Source organism: Hemicordylus capensis, chromosome 5 (assembly GCF_027244095.1).
Source record: "Hemicordylus capensis ecotype Gifberg chromosome 5, rHemCap1.1.pri, whole genome shotgun sequence".
NCBI classification, from domain to species: Eukaryota; Metazoa; Chordata; class Lepidosauria; order Squamata; family Cordylidae; genus Hemicordylus; species Hemicordylus capensis.
This window is the reverse complement of record NC_069661.1, coordinates 14424165-14448045: the sequence shown is the minus strand read 5'-3', so window position 1 is coordinate 14448045 and position 23881 is coordinate 14424165. Positions and strand designations below refer to the sequence as shown.

At 43.6% G+C, this 23881-nt stretch overlaps 1 protein-coding gene across 6 annotated transcripts in view; it reads right to left on the bottom strand.

Annotated features, from left to right (window-relative positions):
- SHROOM3 (shroom family member 3) overlaps nucleotides 1-23881 on the bottom strand; it is a 250264-nt gene that overhangs the window by 41280 nt on the left and 185103 nt on the right. For all 6 annotated transcript variants that reach the window (XM_053255546.1, XM_053255547.1, XM_053255550.1 and 3 more), the window contains one exon: nucleotides 13010-13141. In XM_053255546.1, coding sequence (XP_053111521.1) covers nucleotides 13010-13141 — 132 coding nt within the window. The remainder of the gene's footprint in view (nucleotides 1-13009; nucleotides 13142-23881) is intronic.

Below are 23881 nucleotides of genomic sequence, written 5' to 3'. Positions count from 1 at the left end.
CTGGCATCTCCACGATAGGGTTGAGAGAAATATTCCTGCCTACAACCATGGAGAAGCCGCTACCAGTCTGTGTAAACAATACTGAGCTGGTTGGACCAATGGTCTGACTCGGTACAAGGCAGCTTCCTATGTTCCTAGAATCATGCAGGCAGGATTTTATCCAGTCGATCCCTAATGTAGTTCAATAACTTTAAGCATATCAGGCCAGCTGTATTGATCTCTTGGCGGATCTGCAATGATTCTCCACCCCCTTAGGAAGCAACAGGCCTTCCCAACAGAAAATTCATCCTGACAACGTATTTGGATGGGTTGAAAAGCCTGAATTGCTGGCCTCAGAGGGGACGGAGAAGTATAAAGGGAGGTCTGGATTCAGTCTGTCACATTTCAATCTGCCCACACGTATTTCTCCCAGCACCACACCAAAAAGAAGCAGGCACATCCCTGGAATTTCTAGAGGCAAGTGAAACCCAAAGCACTTGGAAGCCTCTTAGGACTTCAGCAGCATGAAACCTCAATCCTCTCAAAAACCATTACTTGTAATTAAGATGAAGCCATGTTACTAATAATAGGGTGTCTGGGACCAAGCCAAGCATCAACATGATTCCTCCTTCCTAAATCTGCAATTTAGAGCCCCAGAACTCTGCTGTCATGTGCCAGAGCTAGTCTGGAAGGGAGCAATGAGAAGCAAAACATTATTCAATCAAAAGAGCATCACTTGCATTGGCGTCCTTTCAGATTTTAGGGGCTGGGGAACACTGTTCCCCCTAAGGCATGTGCACATGCGGGCGCTCACAAGTTTTCTGATGTCTGCTCAGTTAATTTTAGATCCCACTCAGGTCGAATTAGGAAGGTCCCACTCTGAATGCATGTGCTCACCCACTGCCTTGATACTGCTGCCCAGAACAAAACTCATTCGGCACAGAGATGGGGGGAAAAATAGAGGGACCACTGCTGTGGAAGAGACACTCTGCAACAGGGACATGCCTGACACATCTCTGTTTGTATACTAAAGATCACTTCATCACACCCTCCAGTATCACACTTTGGACATCAGCCTGACTAGTAGTTTCATGAATGGAAGATGTTCCACTTGTACAAGGGGAGAAGGGTAATTCTCACAGATCTCTGCTGACCTTTTGAAACCCACCTCCCAAATCTGTTCTTCAAGCTCTTCCAACCTTCAGGGACATATTTTCAGGGGGCATAGGAGGCTGCAGAGGGAAGCGGGGATTGGTGAAAATCACCCCTGTGCGAATCTTCTATTTATGGAACTGGTCAAGATGCTTTCCATGGTTAAAGGCTCTTCACTGCCTGCTCTACATTGCATTCATTTACTCTCTAGCAGCCTGTGTTCAGCTGATTTTAATGCCAAGAAGGCAACTGTTCTTTTGGTAGAGATATAATATAATATCCTATTTGGAGGGTCCAAAGAGCAGCAGAGGGAATCAGTGGGGGTCCATGGGAATATATCAACAAATTCAATATCAATAACACACAATAAGGTTGTTCTCATGACCAGCACTTCCAGGGTAGGAGGCAGTAAACCCAGGTTTATTGGTTTGGACCATCACTTGGTGCCTTAGTGTCCATGTATATATGACGTACACCAACAACAGTTTAACGAGGCAGATAATGCAAAACACATAATGCAAAAATAGGGACAAATAGGGACAGTGATTTGACCAGGGAGAGGTACAAAAAAACAGGGACTGTTTTGTTTTGGCAGGGTTGTTCCCCTGTTATTGTGAGGTTCCTCACCTCCCCCGGTCTTTGAGCCTCAGTAGAATAAAATGTGTGGGTGATGGTGGAAGCATTCAGTACCCCTCTCTCATCTCCTCATTGATTGATTAAGTGCCATCAAGTCAGTGTCAACTCTTAGCGACCACATAGATAGATTCTCTCAAGGATGGTCTGTCTTCAACTTGGCCTTTAAGGTCTCTTCATTGCTGTTGTAATTGAGTCCATCCACCTTGCGGCTGGTTGTCCTCTTCTTGACTTTCCTTCAACTTTCCCCAGCATTAAGAACTTCTCAAGGGAGCTGTATTTTCTCCTCATACTTCACTGTAAATCAGTCCCACCTCAATGCTTAATAAGAATTTGACAGTGAATCGATTCCAAGAAATGGGTCTAAGAATTTGCCCTTAAAGCTGTTTTCACAGGAAAATGTATTTCCATGAGAGAGTTTGAATTAGATCATTATATTTCCAAGGGTCTGTGTCTGAATTAAAAATAACTGCTCACTGCCTTACATAGCAAAATAACTAGCCATATTTGCAAGCCCACTCAGGGACGAGAATGCATTTTTGGGGTCGCTTGCAAAAGTGCCCCAATTCTGTGCTTAAAAAAACCTGACAAACCCTGTCTGCTCCAATGGGAAACCATGTGATCTACTCTTGGAATACGTTATGCAAGTTAGGTAGAGGCATGTCGTAAAGTGGTTGCTGCAGTGGATGTCAAGATGAAATGGTCTGAGGGCATGGAGAAGGACTGAGTTTTATTATAAGGCTCCCACTCTAATGGAAGCTGTTGGTTCATTCTATTTTCTCACAGAAATTACCCAAGAAGTTTTTGGTCCAGAAGACCTGCAAAGGTGCATTGATGATCTATTATCTGTAACAGTAAATATGCAATGATTACAATGTTTGTGCTTACATCATCACTGCCTGGTAGTGCTGCACTACTTCAGTTTTCATACTGAGCCTGAGAAAGAATGCCATGATCAAAACCAACAGATGAAAAATTGGGAGTATGATTCCTAGATCCAAACCAAACATACCATCCATTGCATTGCACTGGTTATATCTATTAGTATGTCCTCTTAATCTAAAACCCACCCAATGATTTACCTGTGTGTAGCACACAGGGCCAAGACCAGAACCTCAGGTACTGTGAAATTAAAACAGAACCACAATTTCACCAGGACACAATATGGCTATAAACTAAAGTTCCAAGAGGGCTAAAACCAGCTATCTTTCCTCATTTAGTTTCACATGATCTTACGCCACTTCATTAATCTTTCAGTGTTTACACAAGTAGACGAGAGGCATGTCTGCAGTCAATGGCGTGGCCAAGGCTATTGCTACAGAGCCTGGAATTCCCTCCTACTCAAACAACATTCTTCTCAAGTAAAGCTACTTCCTGTTTGCAAACTATGTTCCCAGCAAACGTGTACTCTCTCCATCCTCGATGAAAACAGATGGTGGATTTCAGACTGGCACTTACCAGGCCCCAATCTAGAGAGCTACTGAAGGCCCACATTCTCTTTCTCACTCACTCACAGAGCCCCACATTGCATCTCAAAATGCTTTTGATACTCCCCCAACTTTAAAAAAGCAATTTGTCAAAGAACACAGAGGGCAGCCTCTTCCCTCGACCAACATGTCCTCTTGAAAAATATAGTCAATATTCTAGTTAGTGACTATTTAGTGAATAGCGGCATCTGGTTTGTGTTACATTAGCACCACCAGAAAGATCGAAATCAGGGGCATAGCATCCATTGTGCGAACGGGTTCAAAGAACCTGGGCTGCTATGTTCCAGGAGCCGCGCCTGGTGCCACAGCCACACCCCTGCATCTGACCTCAGACACAGGGGGCATGGCAATGATAGCAAATGGGAGGCGCTCCATTTTTGAGAGGTTTCAGCCAGCGCTGAGCTCCCAGCCTAACCGGGAATGCCTCTCCCTGCCTTTGCAAGCAGGGAGAAGCCATCCCAGCCATGCTGGGAACCCAACACTCACCAAATTTTACTTCAAACGGGGTGTGAGGCCCCATTTGCTATAGTTGTCACACCCCTTTGTGGGTCAGCTCAACTTGTGAGTATCGAGTCTGATGGGCTTACAACCCCATGGTCCTCCTCAGTAGACTGGCCCTCTCTTGAGATGGATAGCCCACTGGCAGCAAGCTTCCAGGAGCATCTGATGACAGATGCAGGGTGCATGGCTGGGCTGGTGGGGACCACCGACAGCAGCCTGGACAAAAGCCGACGGTGTCTTCACTACGCCAGAGATCTAAATTCAACCCCCTTTTTAGAAATGAAGCTCACTGCATGCCCTTGGTTCAGTCACCATTTCTGAGTCCAGGTCCCCAGATGTTGCCATTGTATCTGGGGATGATGGGAGTTGAAGACCAGCAAGATCTGGGGACCAGTTTGAGAATCCCTGTGCTAACCAAATACACAGATTTATTGTGAAGATATAGGCAGGCGGAGGGGAGAATGATCATGCATGACATCTTGAGCTCCTTTCAGGAAGAGTGAGATAGTAAATAGATAAATATGTCTGGATTTCAGCAGGTGTTTAACTTCTCATTTTTAATACTGCTCAGGGGGCTTTGGCAGCTGTTTTTAATTCTATTGGTTTTTTAAAAATTGGTGTCAGCTTGCTTTTTTATGAGATTGTTATTCTGAATAACGTTTTGTGTATATATTTTAAACAGAAAGGTGGTTAGTAATGTGAGAAACAAACGCAGGCACTGTCATTTGCACACAACAAAGGAGCCATGTTAGGGCTGGAGGAAAAACAGAATTAGAAAGGCCACTTCTTTCAGAATATAATTTGAATGAAATTCCATGTTCTCAAGGCCGAAATGACACACGGAGAAAGGAGGACATCTCTGACTGCCACAAGCCTACTACAGTGACACAGGGTACGGTTACATTAGCTGATCATCATGCTCTAGTGCACATGTAAAGCATCTGAGATGTGCCTCTGACCTGTGTCATCTCGTGTTAAAATCATCAGGGAACCCAAAACCTGGCCTTTTATTTCTGCAGATATTTTTGTCTCCCCTAATGCAAGCGTTGTATGTTCAGTCTCTCAATCTGCAAAAGCAGATAGATGACCTTGCAATATTTATTTATTTGTGTGTTTGATCATATTGTTGTTATTGTTGTGATTGTTTACACAGTCAGACAGGTGTTATTGACTGGTTTGTTTTATCCAGACATCGAGTCCTTCCCAAGTACCTGGGATGGCTGAATTTTATTATCAATATTGTTGCTGTTATTATTATAGATATTGTCGCAGAATATAGGCTGTTCCCAGTAAAGTTGCTTTTTGTAATTGGCTGATGGTGATTGCTGTGGCCCCTATGGTGTTGAAGTGCTCTTCAAGGTGTTTTGGAATTGCACCTAGGGCGCCAATTACTACTGGGATTATTTTGGTCTTCTTCTGCCACAGCCTTTCAATTTCGATTTGTAGATCTTTGTATTTTGTTATTTTTACTATTTCTTTTTCTTCTATTTTGCTATCACCTGGTATTGCTGTGTTGATTATTTTGACTTGTTTTTCTTTCTTCTTGACTACAGTTATATCTGACGTATTGTGTGGCAGATGTTTGTCTGTTTGTAGTAGGAAGTCCCATAATATTTTTGCATCTTCATTTTCTACTTTTCCAATTTGATGGTCCCACCAATTTTTGGCTACAGGTAGCTTGTGTTTTTTGCAGATGTTCCAGTGTATCTGGAACGTTGTTGTTGTTATTATTACTGCTACTACTACTACTACACACAGTCTACCAAATGTTATTGACTGGATTTGGTACTTTAATTATCAGGCCCTATCAGGAGTTGCAATAATAATAATAATAATAATAATAATAATAATAATAATAATAATAATAATGAGTTTGCAGTTTTTTTGGTCCCACCTTTCCAGAGAGAGGTGGCTAACATCCATAAAAACACAATGGCCCACATGTTGCACAGTAATAGGAGGGTGGAAAAAGGGTTCAACCTTTGCAAAAAGGCTGGAGAGTAGCTGCAATGAGGGCTTGTTCCACAGTACAATGAACACACAGGGTGGAGGAGAAGCGATTTTTGCTTCCCTCCCCACAAAAGCCCTTTTCACTTGCAAGAATATGTTCCTGAGGGTCATGCAGCCCTCAGGGACATATTTGTGGAAGTGAAAATGGCTCTTTAAGGGAGGAGAGAGAAACAAAAATTGCTGCTCAGTCCCGCTCCATATGTGCTGGGCTATAAAACAAGCTCTTGCTGCAGCTACTCTACAGTCTTTCTGTGAGTTTAAAGCCCGTCTTTTGCCTTCAAAGCACTGTGCAACATGTGAGCCAGTATAAATACAGCAACTGGCAAAATTAACAGCAGAAAACTACTGAAGAACAGAAGAGAGTCAATAATAAATCAAACAGACAGCCCAAAGCCTTGTGTAAACAGAATATTTTCAGAAGCAAGTGAAAAGCAGGTTTTGAGGGAGTTAAGTGGATCTCTTGGGGCAGGGAGTTTCACATCCTAGGTTCTGCAACAGATAAACCCCTCTTATATTCCTTTCAACTGTAGTTAGAAGGCAGTGGAACTCTCAGGAGGCCTTACCAGACGACCCCAGAGTTTCGGCAGTTTCATACTGGGCACGAGGGAGGGACAGTCCTTTAGGTATCCTGGTCCTAAGCCACTGTTATAACTTAGGGAGACATTTATAAGGAACACATATAGTGTGTTCATTTATGAGGAGCACACATTATAATGAACATAGGGGATTGGAATTTACCTGGAGGCTTTGTGGGTGGAACAAACCCATACAGAGTTTCACCAGAAGCTGCAGAGAAACTATATCCATTTGCCAGTAAATCATTACATTGACTTCTTCATCACTGTGGCTCTCATGTGACTGAACCCCTAAGCTATCACAACGGTGGTGGTAAGATGCTCAGAAGGCTTTCACCAAGTGACCTCAGTGGATGGTAATTAGGGTTTGCAGAATGAGTTTAAATAAAACCCGGTTTGATTCAAAATGGCCCGATTTGATTTGAACCCACCCGGTTCGACCAGTTCGAGCCCAGACAATAAAAGGGGCAGTCCTAGTTCGAACTGCACTGGGCCCAGTTTGGATCAAACCCAGTAAGGATTCTCCTTTATAAGCAAAGGGGATTTGTAGTTCTCAAAAGGAGTTGAAAGGACAGGCAGGGGGTGGGCGAGAGGGCGCTTTATCACTGCCGTTGGTTCCTCTAGGCCCAGCTGGAGCTCCCAATTTTTGGTAATGCAGAATCAGGCCCTGCCAGCCCCGTGCTGATAGGAGGGAGCAACGGTGAGGTCTAGCGGAGCTGCTGCCAAGGAGCCGCTGCGCCACCAGTGGTAAGGTCCCCACTCACCTGCCTCCCACCCACATTTTCAACCACTTTTTAGAGTTAGGGATTCCCTTTGCCTGTGAACGGGAATCCTTACCGGATTCCCTTTTACAAGCACAGCCACCCAAACTGGGTCAACTACTGAATTGGTTCTAATGAACCAGTTCGCGGACTGGTGGTTCGTTTTGGATTCAATTTGAATTCGGAAAGAACCGCCCAGAACGGTGTCGTGCACACCCCTGCTGGTAATTTCATATTGAGGAAGAGACAATTACTCTATTCACGCATTATGTTCAGTATTTGTACAATGAGTGTATAGTGTACACAGGTACAGATGTTATATTCACATGTTATCTTGAACACATTTACAGCAGCACACTTCCTATCTGTACGATGCATTTGAGGGGCCTGTACTCAGGTTCACTTTTAAACTGAACGCAGTTACTGTCATTCACATAAACAACTGTATGAGTGTACAAACATCTGCACACTTGTACAACTTGTCTGAATAGGGCTAGTATCCTGGACCTCTTCCCATGAGCATGAGGTCACTTCCACCCTTACCTGCCCATATATTCAATGATAATAGTATAATAGTTGCTGTCTGTTTGGACACTTATCCATAAAGGCAAATATACATTTTTTGTATCCAAAGTCACTGAAATTTATGGCACCTAAATTTTCTTTTTGTTTGGCATTTTAAAAACATACTTGTGCAGTTTCAGTGCCCTGGGAGTGTACAAATGCTTTGAAAAATTAAGAACATAACAATGAATGTAGATCTAGAGGTGTGATTACAAGAAAGCTGCACCCATAAATCCTGACAGTCAAGCACTGCCTGCTTCTGCCAACACATTTACACATGGGAAAAGAAAAAATGTGTAGGAGTACGGGAAAGAAAACATGCACACAAAGATAGAACCAGGATATCCTGTACTGGAGAGGAGGCATGGGGACAAAGTAGGTGATTCCTTTTATTTACCTGTTGGTTTTAGAGCTTATCAGCATATACTATCACAATATAAAAGCCTCACTGTTCTATCTTCGTCTTCCTCATTCTTTGGGACCAACAAAATAAGAATAATGCACCACACACAAAACACAACAGTATTTATCCGAGTAAGATGGAAAACAGAATACAGTTAGCACAGGTTGCAAACCAAAGAAATAATTCGTGCACAGTTGGAGAGTCTTCTGAAGTTTTCTCCGTAGCGCCCACTGCCAAAGAGGCAAGCTGCTGTTCAGTTTAAAAAGTGCCTTACTTCCTTGGCAATGGGAGTTACTTGTATAGAGAACATCAAGGAAAGCTTGGGCTATATGCACAATGCCCTTACGTACTTGCAAATTACTTCTTTGGAACATGGGCTTAGACTGCCAGGTTGTCAAGGAATTGAATATCATCTAGCAAGATCCTAGCCAATAATACAAAATCTTATATTCCCAACTCCACCTACCATTTTAGCCATCCAGATTTATTATTTTTCCAGAGAGAGAAAATAAAAAGAGAAGGGAAAAATTAGGAAAGAGAAAATTTACATATTTTAAAGGGGACACAATAAGAGAGAGAAACACTAAACCACACCTGTTTCTTCTTTTATCAGCCAGGTTTTTCTTAGAGACATCAGTAATCTGGATCTTGCTGAGACTGTACCGTGTTGTTTTTCTTCCAAGACAGCTGCAAAGAAGCATCCCTGATATGCACAAAAAGTTGTGACTCTGGTGTCTTCCTCTCTCTCTGGAATTGTGATGGAGGATTACAGGTGGATGGGAAGGGCCTTAAGGAAATGGCATAATTGACCTGACACAATTTTTGTCTTGCTGATTATCTTTCCCTCCTCCAGAAAATATGGAACTGACAAAGCACTGGTGATTTATACCAAGAGGATTAGGCCCAGACATAAACAACATAGTACGGCAGACTCCTCTTTTACATGGCAGGGCCCAACCCACATGCAAGATGGTATAAGGAATAGATAATAAAATCATTCATTTTTTTCATACAGCATTTTGTATTTCTTCTCTCCACCAAGAGGGGGCATGGATGTTATCCATATTGCTCCTGTGCAGTATTCAATATTTATTTATTTATACTTGCAAGATGTAAAATTTATTTATACTTGCAAGATGTAAATAAACCCAGAATAAGGAAGGATCCTTATCACAGAGCATTTTGCAACAGCATTTATGCAGCCTAGGAATATCTCACATTGCTTATGGACGGTACTGCACTCACACAGTTCACAGGATAGGTTGCTAGTTACTGTCACCTCTGCCAAAGGGCAACCAGCTTCTGGACAATCTAAGGGCTGGTCTATATTTAACATAGTTGTACCCTAGCCACCTTCCTTTTCTGGCAGTTATTACAATGAACTCCTTCCTACTGCATAGAATAATACTTCCTTATAAGCCTTGAGCCTCCGAATAGGGTATCTGGTGCTAGAAGGTTTCTCCATTGCAATACAAAGCATCTGCATGACAACCAGTGCTAGACAATATAGGGCCGAAATAAGAACTCATGATGAGGAAATGGTCAAGACACATATAGACGGGTCCTTAGCTAAGGCTGTACTCCACTTACAGGTGGGTTCTCACGACGCACATGATCCTGGAGGAATGAGAAAGGGGAGATTTGCAATGTATGCACGCTCCCATAAGAACAGCCCTGCTGGATCAGGCTCAAGGCCTATCTTATACTGTTGAAGCTGCAATTACCATGGCTGCTGGCATCAGACTTATCCTCCAATGGATCCTCATGAAAAGGTTTAAAGTGCACTCATTCCAAAGACGGAGGTACTGATGCGGGTGGGGGGAGGTCAAGACCTGAAAGACGGTTTAGATATGTAGCTTGGGAGTGCTCCTGGATTCAAAACCCTCTTTGGTTTCTCAGATTTTTAGATTGTGAGCCGTTTGGGGACAGAGGGCCATCTTCTTGATGTATTATTTATTTTTCTATGTAAACCGCTTTGAGAACCTTGGTTGACAAGTGGTATATAAATATAGTAGTAGTAGCAGCAGGAGGAGGAGGAGGAGGTTAAGGCAATGGCCAGGAGCACTTTTTATCAGCTTTGGCTGATACGTCAACTATGCCCATTTCTGGAGGCAAATGACCTTAAAACATTAGTTTTAATACCAACAGATGCTGGTGAACTCCAGGCTTGACTATTGTAATGCACTCTACATGGGGCTGCCTTTGTACATAGTTCTGAAACTACAACTGGTACAGAATACGGAAGCCAGGTTGGTCTGGGACAACACAAAGAGACCATATAACACGGATTCTGAAAGAATTCCACTGGCTGCCGATATGTTTCCGAGAGAAATACAAAGTGCTGGTCATTACTATAAAGCCCTGAAGGCTGAGGTCCAGGATATTTAAGAGACTTCCTTCTCCGTCATGAACTCTGCCGCCTATTAAGATCATCTGGGGAGGTCCAGTTACGGTTGCCAGTGGCTCATCTGGAGGCAACTTGGGGCTGGCCTTCTCTGTGGCTGCTCCAGGGCTTTGGAATACACTCCTTGTCAAAATAAGAGCCTTTCCCATCTCTGATTGCTTTTTAAAAGGAGTGCACTCCTATTTTCTCAGACTTTTCATTAAAAATAAATTTAAACTGTTTAATTGTTTTTATCCTGTGAAATTATTTTGTTTCACTTTGAATTGTTTTAAATTGTTTTTATTTTGTGAAACTGTTTTAATTGTTTGTTTTTATTTTTATATTGTAATTTGGATTGTGTACACTGCCTATAAGCCACCTAATGGTGCAGCAGGGAAGCAACCTGCTAGAGAGCAGGAGGCAGTAGGTTCGAATCCCGACAGGTGTGTTTCCCAGAATATGGGAAACTCCTATATCGGGCAGCAGTGATATAGGAAGGTGCTGAAAGGCATCATCTCATACTGCACGGGAGAAGGCAATAGTAAACCACTCCTGTATTCTAGCAAGAAAACCACATGGTTCTGTTGTTGCCAGGAGTAGACATTGACTTGGCACAATCTTTCTTTTCTTTATGCTGCCTATAGATAAGATTACAGGGCCTTGAAATAGTCCTGTATTTTTATTCTTCAACACTAACTCCCTGGGTTGGGAGTGGGTAATTTGCGCTCCAGATGCCTTCCTTTGATGGCAACCAGCCTCAGAATTTATAATGAAGACACTGAAGTGGTGGATAGTTTCTGCCTTTTAGGATCAACCACCAACAGTAAAAGATCCGGCAGTCAAGAAATATGCCAACTTGGTACAGTTGCAATGAAGGCCTTGGAAAGGATATTTACTGTAGATGTCATGATGTGGCTAGACCTACAAAGATTAGAATGGTTTTCCCCATGACACTCTATGAATGCCTAAGCCGGACTCTGAAGAAGTAAGACAGAAAAAGTATTGATGCTTTTGAACTTTGGTGCTGGAGAAGACTTTTGAGGATACCATGGACAGCCAGGAAAACAAACAGATGGATCATAGAACAAATCAATCCAGAATTTTCCCTCGAGGCACAAATGACCAGGCTCAAACTATCATACTGTGAAAACCCAGCTCCCTTGAGAAGTCCTTGAGGACTCGATTACGACAGTAATGAATGCGACACTGAGAGACCTTAATGGCCAAGTTGAAGTCAGATCATCCTGGAGAGAATCTATCTATGTGGCCGCTAAGAGTCAACTCCGACTTAATAGCACTTAATGGCACTTAATCAATCAATCAATCAATCAATCAAGAACTCTTGGGTGGATGCCATCTTGCCCTGGTGATCTGTTAATTTTTAATTTTTCAAGACAGTTTAGAACATAATCTCTCATCACCTCAATTTGACTCAGTTCTTCAGCCTACATCCCTGAAAAGCTCAGTTCAGATGCTCAGTATCCTCTGCCATGAAGGCAGATGCAAAGAACTCATTCAGCTTCTCTGCAATCTTCATATCCTCCTTAATAATCCCTTTTACTCCCTCCTCATTTAACAGTCTAACCGCCTCCATAGCAGGTTTCCTGCTTCTGATCTATGTAAACAAGTTTTTATTGTTTCCCTTGATGCTTTTAGCTAAATGTTCCTCATACTTTCTTTTTACATCCCTTATTGTCTCCTTGCTTTCTTTTTCTTTTTTCTTTTGGCCAGAGTTTGTGTTCCTTTTTGTTCTCTTCAATTGGGCAGGATTTCCATTTTCTGAAGGAAATCTTCTTATTGCACTTCTAGAAAATCTATATTCTTAAAGAGGAGCAGAAGGGGAAAGATTAAAACAAGTGCTGTTTCTCTAGGTGATATCCCAATTTTTGGTTAGAAGAACCCAGACGTTTTCGATGATGAACATTTTTGACATTTAATGGAGGTAGGCAACCTTAGAGCAAATCCTAGAATACCAATCTCAGTTAAATGTTGGGTTGATGAGGTGCCAACATGACATAGCTGAAGATGTCTGGGTTGTTAACACCAGAAACCAGGAGCACACATGCCTCACAAATCTCCCCTTTCCCATGAGTATGGGTCGTGAAAACCCACCATATCTGGAGTAAGTCCTTCTGAAATCAATGGGGCATCATCATTATTATTGTAGCACCATCAATGTGCATGGTGCTTTACACAGTATAAGAGCAGACATTTCTGCCCCAAGTTGCTTACAATGTAAAATCTGACATAGAAGAGGCAGCAGAGGAAAGAGAGGAAAAAGGAGGGAGATGGAGGCAGGAAAGACAGGGAAGAAAATGTGTTTATTCTTCAGGCTTACTTCTGCATAAACATGATTAGGATGTTCTAAATAGTCTACAACTGGAAGTTCTCTAATTGGAACTCTCTCGCATTCTGGTATTATTTGTTTAAATTTCTTGATGACAATCCAGCCATCTATTTAACACAGATAAACATAATGACCACAAATATTGGGGTGTACAGTGTACAAGAAAGAAGTATGACTATAATAGGGTTTGTCTTTATAGAAAGGTTCCCCTCACCTGTGCTTCAGCCGTAGCTTAACTCCACCCAGCCACGCTGTTTTGCTGCATTGCAAGTCGGATCTGAGACACTCTGAACTGAGGGAACGGGAAGCTTGAATGTCAGTACTTCTCTTTGCTGCAAATATATCCCTGTGAGAAAAAACAAAACAAAACAAAGATGTTTGAGGGTACAGTCACCTTCTGTAAGGAACAGTCAGGATAAAGGAACATTTCTTTTTTAAAATAAAAATGCATTCAGGAGCAGAAAATACACTTACAGTTTGATTTATTAAAATATTTTAATGTCATATTTCTGTCTGAAGACCCTCAAGGCAACAGTCCTTTCAAGAGGCAGGGGTCTTCTGAGGCACCAGTGGTGTGGCAAGATGTCCCGCACCACCACACCTGCCTCCTGCCCACAATCATCAGAGCAGCTCCTCACCAAGCGGCGACAAGGTCACCACTCAGCAAACAACCACCCTGAGATGGTCCTCTGCCATCATCTCCTCCTCTTGGCCCAATGTGCACCCTTGTACTCTCCCACAGTGGGCAGGAGAAAAAAGAAGAAGAAGAGCTGGGGAAAGAGGCAAGTTCCATGATCGGGATCATTAGGAAGGGGATTGAAAATAAAACTGCTAATATCATAATGCCTTTATACAAATCTATGGTGTGGCCACATTTGGAGTACTGTGTACAGTTCTGGTCACCATACTTCAGAAAGGACATTATAGAACTGGAAAAGGTGCAGAAGAGGGCAACCAAGATGACCAGGGGCCTAGAGAAAATTTCTTATGAGGTAAGGCTACAATATCTGGGGCTTTTTAGTTCAGAAAAAAGGTGACTGAGGGGAGACATGATAGAGGTCAATAAAAGTATGCACGCTGTGGGGAATAGATAGAGAAATTTTTTTGTCCCTCTCTCAAAACACCAGAACCATGTGTCATCCCATGAAACTGATGGCTGGGAAATTTAGGACTGACAAAAGGAAGTACTTTTTCACACACCGCATAATTAATTTATGGAATTCTCTGCCACAGAATGTGGTGACGGCCACTAACTTGGATGCTTTAAAAGGGGCTTAGGCAAATTCATGGAGGACAGGACTATCAATGGCTACTAGTCCTGATGGCTACAGACTGGCTCCGAGCCCTGGGGCAGGACGCCTCTGAATAACAGTTGCAACAGAAAAAGAGAGGGTATGCCTGTGGGTTTCCCAGAGGCATCTGGTGGCCTACTCTAGGAAACAGAATGCTGGACTAGATGGGCATTAGGCCTGATTCAGCAAGGTTCTTCTTATGTTCTTAAGAGGAAGAGGAAATTATGTTAGGGCAGTAGAGTACTGCCCTTTCATCATCTTCTTCTCTCTTCTGCTTCTTTTCATGAGACTAATCCAGTGCGAGGAAAGTAGGAGGGAGCATGCTGGGCCAGGTGGAGATGAGGGTTCATATTTGTGTCTGCATGCACATCTAGTGAAGTAGCAATGGTGGTTCTTGCCCCACTGCAAACTAAAGGGGAGACGTGTGGGGCAGTGGCATTTGGGGCCCTGTCTCAGGTGTATTGAGATTTTTGGTTGCCACTGTGGCTAACAGTGCAAAAACGGAACAATCATAAAATAAATTCAAAGGAGCATAGCTATGCAGCCACAGCAAGAGTATAAAGCTACAAAACCATTAAGAAGCAGGCTTGATGCCAATAATTCAAAATATTATAGTCTGAAGATGTGCATTTTACATGCAAGTTTACCCTGTATGTGTTTTTAGGCTGTGATTGCACTTAAATCAGGTAGCTTAAATCCCACTGAAATCATCCAACTGCTTGCAGGTTTGAAACAATATAGTCTGATTCTATTTATTTTATTATTTATTTAACATGCTTGTAAACCACCAAAAACGCAAGTCTCTGGGCGGTCTACAACAAAATAATAAAAACAAGTAAAAAGATTAAAACATTACAACAATTTCAAACTTAAAACAACATTAAAACTATTAAAAATAAACTATTAAAACAGTATCTAATTAAAAGCCTGGGTGAACAGATGTGTCTTGACTGCCTTTTAAAAAGTTGTCAGAGATGGGGAGGCTCTTATTTCAGCAGGGAGCGTGTTCCAAAGCCTCAGGGCAGCAATGGAGAAGGCCCGTCCCCAAGTAGCCACCACACCAGCCGGTGGCAACTGCAGATGAACCTCTATGCATGTTTACTCAAAAGAAATTCCATGCAGTTCAAGGGGCTTATATCCAAACAAAGGATTGTAGGCCTGATATTGTAGAATAAAAACCTGGCAAACATATAACAACCCCCAGCAGCCAGTTTTTAAACATGAGTTGCAAGAACAATCCCATAGTGTAAATATTATCATAATTCAAGAAAGTGGAGTCAGGTTTGCATACGGTTCTGACTGTTGTTTTGAAAACTATATGTCAACTTCTCCATCCCAGCTGTATGCCACAGCAGCTATAACTGTTGAGCAAGAGATATTATGCACTTAATGTGGAAGACCATGAGAGTAAAATGAAACTCCTTCAGACTTGCACTGTTTGCTCACACAATAATATATACACCTCTCCACCTGCACCTGTAGTGTTCATACCTGTAACAGGTACAGTATCTATTTAGAGCTATTAGTACCAACTGATGATATATCCTGACCTTATCCTCAATATGGAGAGAGCTTATCTCTCAAATGCACATACATGCTTGGCACATTGTTATCACAAAGAGGAATGCTTACACTAGCAGGGAGGAAATGACTAAAAACCATTATCATTCTTTCTTTTCTCCCGAAGGGAAGACATATGGGTTAAGCAATATTAAATGAAAAATTGCTTTCATTTTATGGGAAGAAGCCAAGCTTTACTAGTATAGCAAGAATTTCTTAGCAAATCTTTCAGCGTGCCTGTACAAAATGGTAGCAGAGAGCGCAAGTGAGGTGAGAGAGAGGGGAAGGTTCCAGAACCATTAGGTGTAGTATCAAATGTAAGAGGTCAATGTTACGTAAGGTGAAGAGTACTGTTTTGTACTATTTAATGCTTGCATTTCAGCTGCAAGTGACATAGGGACCCAATCCCTCACGTCTTCACAACAAAAAAATCGCATGCATCAGTTCCCATCCAACTGGCTTCCCACATAATAGATAGAAAGGGTACTCCAGTGCATTTCATTATTAATGTATTACGTTTTTTCTCTAAAGTACAATGTATAGCGTGTGGGGGTAATATGTTGATCCTATCTCTGACAGACCTTGATTCAAATCCCCCTCAGACATGATATGAAGCTCACTGGATGAACCTGGGCTACTCACTGCAGCCCTATTTAGATGTTATTGCAGGGTTTGAAAAATCCCACGTACCAGGTAGGGATGTGCACAAAATCACCTGCCGCGGTTCAGGTTTGAACCGAATTCAAACTGCACTAGGCCAGTTTGGTTTGGGCCCCCTTCGAAACTTCCCCCAGTTCAGTTCGGGGGGGGGGGGTTGACAAGCCTCGGGGGGCTTCTCCAAGGTGATGGTGTCTGCAGAAGCTCCCCCTCCCCCCACTGGACTTCCTTTAAAATTTGCCTGGTTTGGGTGTCTTCACCCCTTTCTGGGCCTATTCCTTGGCAGGGTGGCCATTTTGGAGGTTGCCGCACCTGCGCAGTGGGACCCTGTGTGGCTGGCCAATTTTAAAGGAAGGAAGGCCGGCAGGGGGAGGGGCGGGGGAACCTCTGTGGAACCCCCACCACCTTGGAGAAGCCCCTTGGAGGGGGCAAGTTAAATATTTTTTTAAGGCTTATCAAACCCCCCAACGGGGTGGGGGGTAGGTTCGGGGTTGAGCTGAACCGGGGGGGCGGGTTCAGCTCAACCCCGAACCTTCAAACCGACTCGGTTCGACATCGAACCAGTTTGGTTTTGAGCCTGATTGCACACACCTAGTGCCAGGGAGCCATAACACTTAGAAATTTAACCTGTGGTGCCTAGACTAGGATATTCAGTATTAGAGTTATCTAATAAAATCTTTATTTGTCCCAGACAGTCTTGTTCTGTTCCAAGTAGGTTACTTTTAAAGGTGATAAAGAGAAACCCATTTATCCTCCCTCTGCATAATGTTCATCATGAAGTCCAGGAGTTTTGTCAAGCGTCTGTTGCCTAGCTCACAAATGTGAATAAATTGATCAACCTGAACTGAACCCAGTTCGAAGCAAACGGGTTTGATGGTTCAAGCAGCTATGGTGGGCAGCTCCGGGTGCCATTTTGGAGGGCTTGTTATTCCTTTGCTGATTGGTTTTCTGCCACTGCCTTACGATTGGCTCGTGATCTCCTTTTTTCTGGCTTATTCAAAATCAAGTGTTGTCAGGCTAACTCTGCCCCCATTGGCTGGGGGGAGAGAAAAGGGAGAGGGGAGCAAAAAGGAGGGGATTTCAAGCTGCATGGTTTATTTTATCCGTGAGAAAGTAAGAAATGAACTGTGGCAGCTCTCTCTCTCTCTGTGTAATATTTCTTGGTGACTGCTGTGAGCTCCACGTCTGCCCTTGTGGTCTACCCTCACTGCTCTGGTCTGCTTTGCAATCTGATTCTGCATTTGCAAGCTGCACTACTTTTTCAAAATGTGGCTGAAGTTGCTCTAGTTGAGATGGTGGGCGACTATATGCTATGGCAGCTGAATATAGATAAATACTTTAAACCAGTTCAAGCTGGTCTGTCGAACTGACCACCCAGTTGGTTTGTTCAACTGAACTGGCTTGCAAACCCGTGGTGCGGTTTTAATTTGCTTCAAATTCAGACCGAACTGTAGAAAACAGTCCATGCACATCCCTAGAAAATGTAATCAATTAAGACAGTGAAGGTGCCCAGTCCACCTGCTCACTCAGGAGCATGATCAAAACCATGGAAACCTAGCGGGGAGGGGGAAAGAAGGTTATTTGCAACACCTTTTGGGTAAACTGAGCCCATAATCTGAGCTGAACAATTCTGAGGTAATTGAATTCTGTGACTGCAATCCCGTAAGAAGGCCAGCTTTGTCTTCTGCGTTAGTTTTCAAACTTTTTATCTTGAGAGAATACTTTCCACATAAATCTTCTTCACACAAACACCCCCGCATGTTCAGTGAGCATGGGATGAGGTAACTGGATTGTGGCCACACACTCAGCAACCGCACATTCAGCATTAGTAAGGAAGTGGCTGTACATGCATAGGGTCCCTTTTTTACGAACATCGAGTGGATGGTTGTGTTGTGGGGATGTAGCTAGCACATGTAATCACACTTTGTATGTTATTGTGAACTGCCCAGAGATGCGAGTTTGAGGCATTATAGAAATATGCTAAATAAATTAAGTCTCTGGTTTATGGTACATCTGTGGGCTGGAGCTGTGGGAAGAGGTTTGACCATCTTTATTCTAGAGCATATTCTGACATGTACAGTCTGTACATAAGAGCACCAGCTGGGCCAAGTGGACTGCACTATAGGAGAGCTGCTCTTGTGGTAGCAAGCACGACTTGTCCCCTTAGCTAAGCAGGGACTGTCCTGGTTGCATATGAATGGGAGACTAGAAGTGTGAGCACTGTAAGATATCCCCCTCAGGGGATGGAGCCACTCTGGGAAGAGCAGAAGGTTCCAAGTTCCCTCTCTGGCTTCTCCAAGATAGGACTGAGAGAGATCCCTGCCTGCAACCTTGGAGAAGCCGCTGCCAGTCTGTGTAGACAATACTGAGCTAGATGGACCTATGGTCTGACTCAGTATATGGCAGCTTCCTATTTTCCTAACCTCGCTGACACCCCCATGTAAACTGTTCCCTAGAAGAAACCCAACAGTCACCTCTGACGCAGAGGAAGTTTGGTAGTACAGGGCAAACTCTATTTCAGGGAAGCTTGTCTGCCATTACTGGTCCTCTCACTGAAAAACCCCATATAAACTTCCAACAACCTGACCCCACATGTCCTTGGACCACAGCTTGACATCCACTTTCCTACGACAACACCGAGATTTCCCCCCGCTCATAGCCAGAGGAGATTATATTGAAGAGTCTGAGTCCCTGCTTTTTAGAGGGGCAACAAAGAAGAGGAAAAAGAAAGAGAGAATATAAGTCTGTGTGAGGGGAACGTTCTGTCCCTTCGTCCCCTGTCAAGCCTAGAAAAGAAAACGGGGCCTTCTGCTGACTGAGCCCTGGCACGATTGTTCTATGTTTAGTGGGGCTTAGGGCTGGAGCCACACGCCATCCTAGGAGACTTTGGGATGTTTCAGATAGCTGAGATGCCATTGTGGTGAGGGAAAGAAAGGGCAGCCTTTTTTGTGGGCAGCAAAGCCCTCCCTTTGCACTCACGTCTCCCCGTCAAGGTCCCACGTGCCAGGCAAGAATTTTAAGCCACTTCATTGCAGTTGAGACATGACCAGCAGAGCACCAGCAGCAACGCAACACTTTCTCTCACTCGAGGAGCGAACAGCATTCATTCTGACCAGCCTGTTGCTGCGTGTGACCGTGTCACTCCCAATCCTCCCTCACAACTTGCCCTTTTCGCTCCCCAAGGTCACCCCATTTCGAAATTTCCCTATACCTGCCACTTCTCTGTACAGGCTGGACATTTTGCATACCAGGTCTGGGGTCAAAGGCTATGTCACGTTAAACTCATCATTGAGAATGACTTTATATATTTATTTATCTATATGCCACCCTTCCTAAAGTGGCTCAGGGTCGCTTACATAAAAAAAAAACACACACACATGATAAAACAATTAGAATGAATTTGGTTTAAAAAAAAAAATTTTAAACCCGATGAAAATTAAAACTAGATATCTTTATTTTATTGTTTTTATTTATTGTTAATGTATATACCGCCTTTCATTAAAAACAATCCCAGGCAGTTATCATCATATATCATTAGAAGCCAGGCTAAAAAAATGGGTTTTTAAGGCTCTCTTGAGGACTCCAAGGAAAATAATCCTCTCACATCCACACGGAGTGTGTTCCACTGCCTAGGGGCGACAACGGAGAAGACCCGATCCCAGGTTGCCACCAGATAAATTGGTGGCACCCGAAGATGAACCCCTCCTGATGATCTCAATGAGCAGCTGGGATCTTGTAGAGAAAGGTGCTTTCTCAGGTCACCTGGATCTAAGTTAAGATGTGCTTAACTTAAGTACATAGCAGCCAGGGATGTATATGCGCTTATGTGAAGTATCTGGATCAAGTCCAGAGTGGGGAGAGGGGGGCTTTATCCCTCCATCAGTTCCCCCATCAGTTCCAGTTTGGATCAGGCCCCTCCACAGCTGCTCTTTGCCCCAGGAGGGAAATTCTTATTGAAGCCATCAGGGCCTGAAAGGCATTCTTTGCTGCAAAATCACTTCCAAGTTCACCCAGAGTGAACAAATGTGCTCCCTTTCCCCCAATCACCATGAAAAGAATTGGCAGATCAGGATAATGGATTGGTTAAGGCAAGCCTTGAGAAAATTTCTTGGGAGCCAGCCCAAAAAGTGGGAGTCACTCAGTGGCTGCCAATAGGATTCCGGGCAAAATACGAAGTGCTAGTTATAACTTATAAAGCCCTAAATGGCTTAGGTCCTGGGTATTTAAGAGAGCGTCTTCTTCACTATGAGCCCCACTGCCCATTGACGTCACTTGAGGAGGTCTGTCTCCAGTTACCACCAGCTCGTCTGGTGGCCACACAGAGACAGGCCTTCTCAACTGCTGCCCTGATCCTCCCCATCTCTGACTATTTTTTTTAAAAAAATCTGAAGACCCATCTCTTCACCCAAGCTTTTTCAGCTTTTAAAATTTGTAGGTTTTAATTTTATGCTGATTTTAAATGGTTAAACTGTTTTAACCTTTTATATTTGTTTTATAATTGTTTTTATGTCATGGTTAACCGCCCAGAGAAGAAAGTTTGGGTGGTATATAAGTCTGATAGATAGACAGACAGACAGACAGACAGACAGACAGACAGACAGATAGATAGATAGATAGATAGATAGATAGATAGATAGATAGATAGATAGATACTTGAGAAAATTACCAGACAGTGAGGCTATTCCCACGCGCAGGCAAAACTGGGCTAAGGAAGCCCACCCAGATTCCGGCTGCGCGTGAGAACATCCCGGAGCCACTCGGCTCCTGGTGGCAGTGCAGAGGCACACCTGCCTCCGGAGCCCGCCTTCAAAATGAGATTACGGGAGCAAGTGCTTCCTTAATCTCATTTTTCTGATCGTCTGCCAGCCCAAGCTGCTTGTAGCCAGGGCTAGGAGACTGCGGGGCTCTTGTCTGGCATTGGGCAGGGGATCCCCATAACACACCGCACACTTGCACAGTGCATGATGGGAGTTCCGGGGGCCTCCCGGCCTCCCAAACCTCCCTACTGCCAGTGGAAGCCAGCAATCATCCGGGTGGGCAATCTGCCCGCCCAACCAAGTGCCAAATATTGTCTGTGGGCAGGTAAGCATTTTAAGGCTCCCTCGCTGCTCTCCCTTGAGCCTTTGCTCTGCAATTGTGAGAAAGGGCTCAGTGACAGGTACGGTGGAGAATGGTGGTGGTGGAAATGAGCTTCTCTTCATCCCCCTTGCAAGTAGCACATCTGCAATAAAAACATAGCCGCCTGAGACAAATACAGATTTTATTAAACAACTCTACCTATGAACATTCAAGTCTAGATGCCATGGTTAAATTTCTAGGCACCATGGCGCCCTGCTACCTGGGATTTGTCAAGCTTTGGATTAAGAGAAGGAGCTGTGAGCCAACAAGTTCCCACTTCAAATCTTACCTCAGCCATGAACTCACTGAGTGGCCTTAGGCAAGCCTGTGATACACCTAGGAATGATTTGCTGGACTGAGGCAGGGAGACTTGTGTTCAAATTCCTGCTCAGCCATGAATCTCACCAGTTGTCTAAATGTTTAGCATACTTTTGCATACTAAAACAAACATGAATGGGTCAGCACTATTAATTTATTGTTGTTATATTAATATCCCACTTTTCTTCCAAATGACTCAGGGCAGCATACATTGAGTTATCCCATTTTTATATTCACAATATCCCTGTGAGGTAGCTTAGGCTGACTGCTTCAAGGTAACCCACTAAACTTTAGGACTGACTCTGGATTTGAACCTAGGACTCTATGATCAAGTGCCTACTTCCTACACCAGCTTTCCTTGTTCTGCAACAGCACACAGATAAACCATGGCTTAACTTGAACCAAAGGTCAATCCATATGCACCCAGCGAGGGCAATTTACAAAGTATCTCAGTGGGATAAAGAATTTTTTTTCTTATCACAGTACACAATTGCTTCACAGAGCCAAGAGATCATCACCGAGTTCTTGGGCAAGATTTAGGACTGTCGATGTTCTTGATAAGACGCACTAGAAAGGAGTCTCTCTTTTAATTACCCTGGCACATTTTTTAAAATGCTAGTCTTGTTCTTTGCCTGGCTTTAGAAACTAGATGGAATGTTAAATAATAGGCATCCTGCATGCCAAGACTACAAGTAATTAGACCAATATTGCGTGTGATTAGAGGCTAGGTAATTAGAACTCACATTCTTAGCGTGAACTAAGAGATGAAGGAGGGAACATTTCAAAGCAATGCAGCAATTTCTGGAATGTGCCATATAGAAAAATGTACACGATGGTACCGGATGACATCTTAGGGCAGACTCCACTCATCCTGTCAGGTGTGGGCCGCTACTACCTTGATTTGCAACCACCCCCAGTCCAACTCATGAGCTGTCCCTGAAGTCCACTGGCTTTCTGTAGGATTCTAGGCCTGCAAGAAAAATGATAGCTCCGCCAACTGAAGAAAATGTGATGCCCTGGACACCATGCCTTATCAGAAAAGGAGGAGACACAGAAGAACTACAGCACTTACACACTAGACTGCAATCCTGCAAAAATGTGAACAGATTTACATTAGGCTTGTTCACACTAATTGTCCTACCCAGGTTTGGGGGCTGTGTGTGCTCCCAATGTTTGATGGTGTATGAGTAAAATCCTAGGTAGGAGGTAGGGGAGTGCTCGGTAGGATGTTTCTGTTCTACCTAGCTGTTCTCATACTCCGTTGTTTAATGAGGTGGGAGGAAAAGCCATCCAACCCAGCACAAACCTTGCACACAATCACTCCCCCCATCTCCAACCTAGGTATTTGCTGACAAACAACCAAAACACTGGGAGCACAAACAGCTCCCAAACCTGGGTGGGACACCTGTCTCACCCAATTAGTGATCGCGTGGACAAGTCTATTGTATGTTTGATATGCTTATGCCTTAAATTTCAATTAAAGGCACGTTGGGGATTGAAAAGTGCTACAATACATGTTTAAGAATTGGCTCTAGCAGTGTGATAAAGGAAGATTCTAGATGGCTACTAATTTGAGGGCTATAGGCCACCTCCAACCTCAGAGGCAAGATGCCTCTAAATACTAATTGCAGGGGAACAGCAGTAGGAGAGGGGGCATACCCTCACCTCTTGCCTATGGGCTTCTTGGAGGCAACTGGAGGGCTGCTGTGTGAAACAGGATGTTCGACTAGATAGGCCTTGGGCCTGATCCAGCAGGGCTGTTCTTATGGTTCACAGACCCAGCAGCCTCCTAAATCATTATGACAGTGAAAGCAACATGCATGTTTGCAAGGAACATATTTCTGTCTATACCATTTTGACAATACTGTTTTCAAACAGGGATTATGCAGAATGGATTATGCAACACCATGCAACAGGGATTATGCAACACCATGCAAGTGGCTGCCGCACGTGCGCAGAGGCCAGAAGAGTACTATTTTGGACTCCACACTCCGACTCAGAACGGTGTTATTCTGCCGGAACAACTGGCTCGACCGGTTGTTCCGATGGAATGTTCCAGGTATTTGCATTCCATTCTGAGTTCAGAACGGAACACAAATATTATTCTGTGCACATCCCTATTTTCAAAATGAGATTGCATC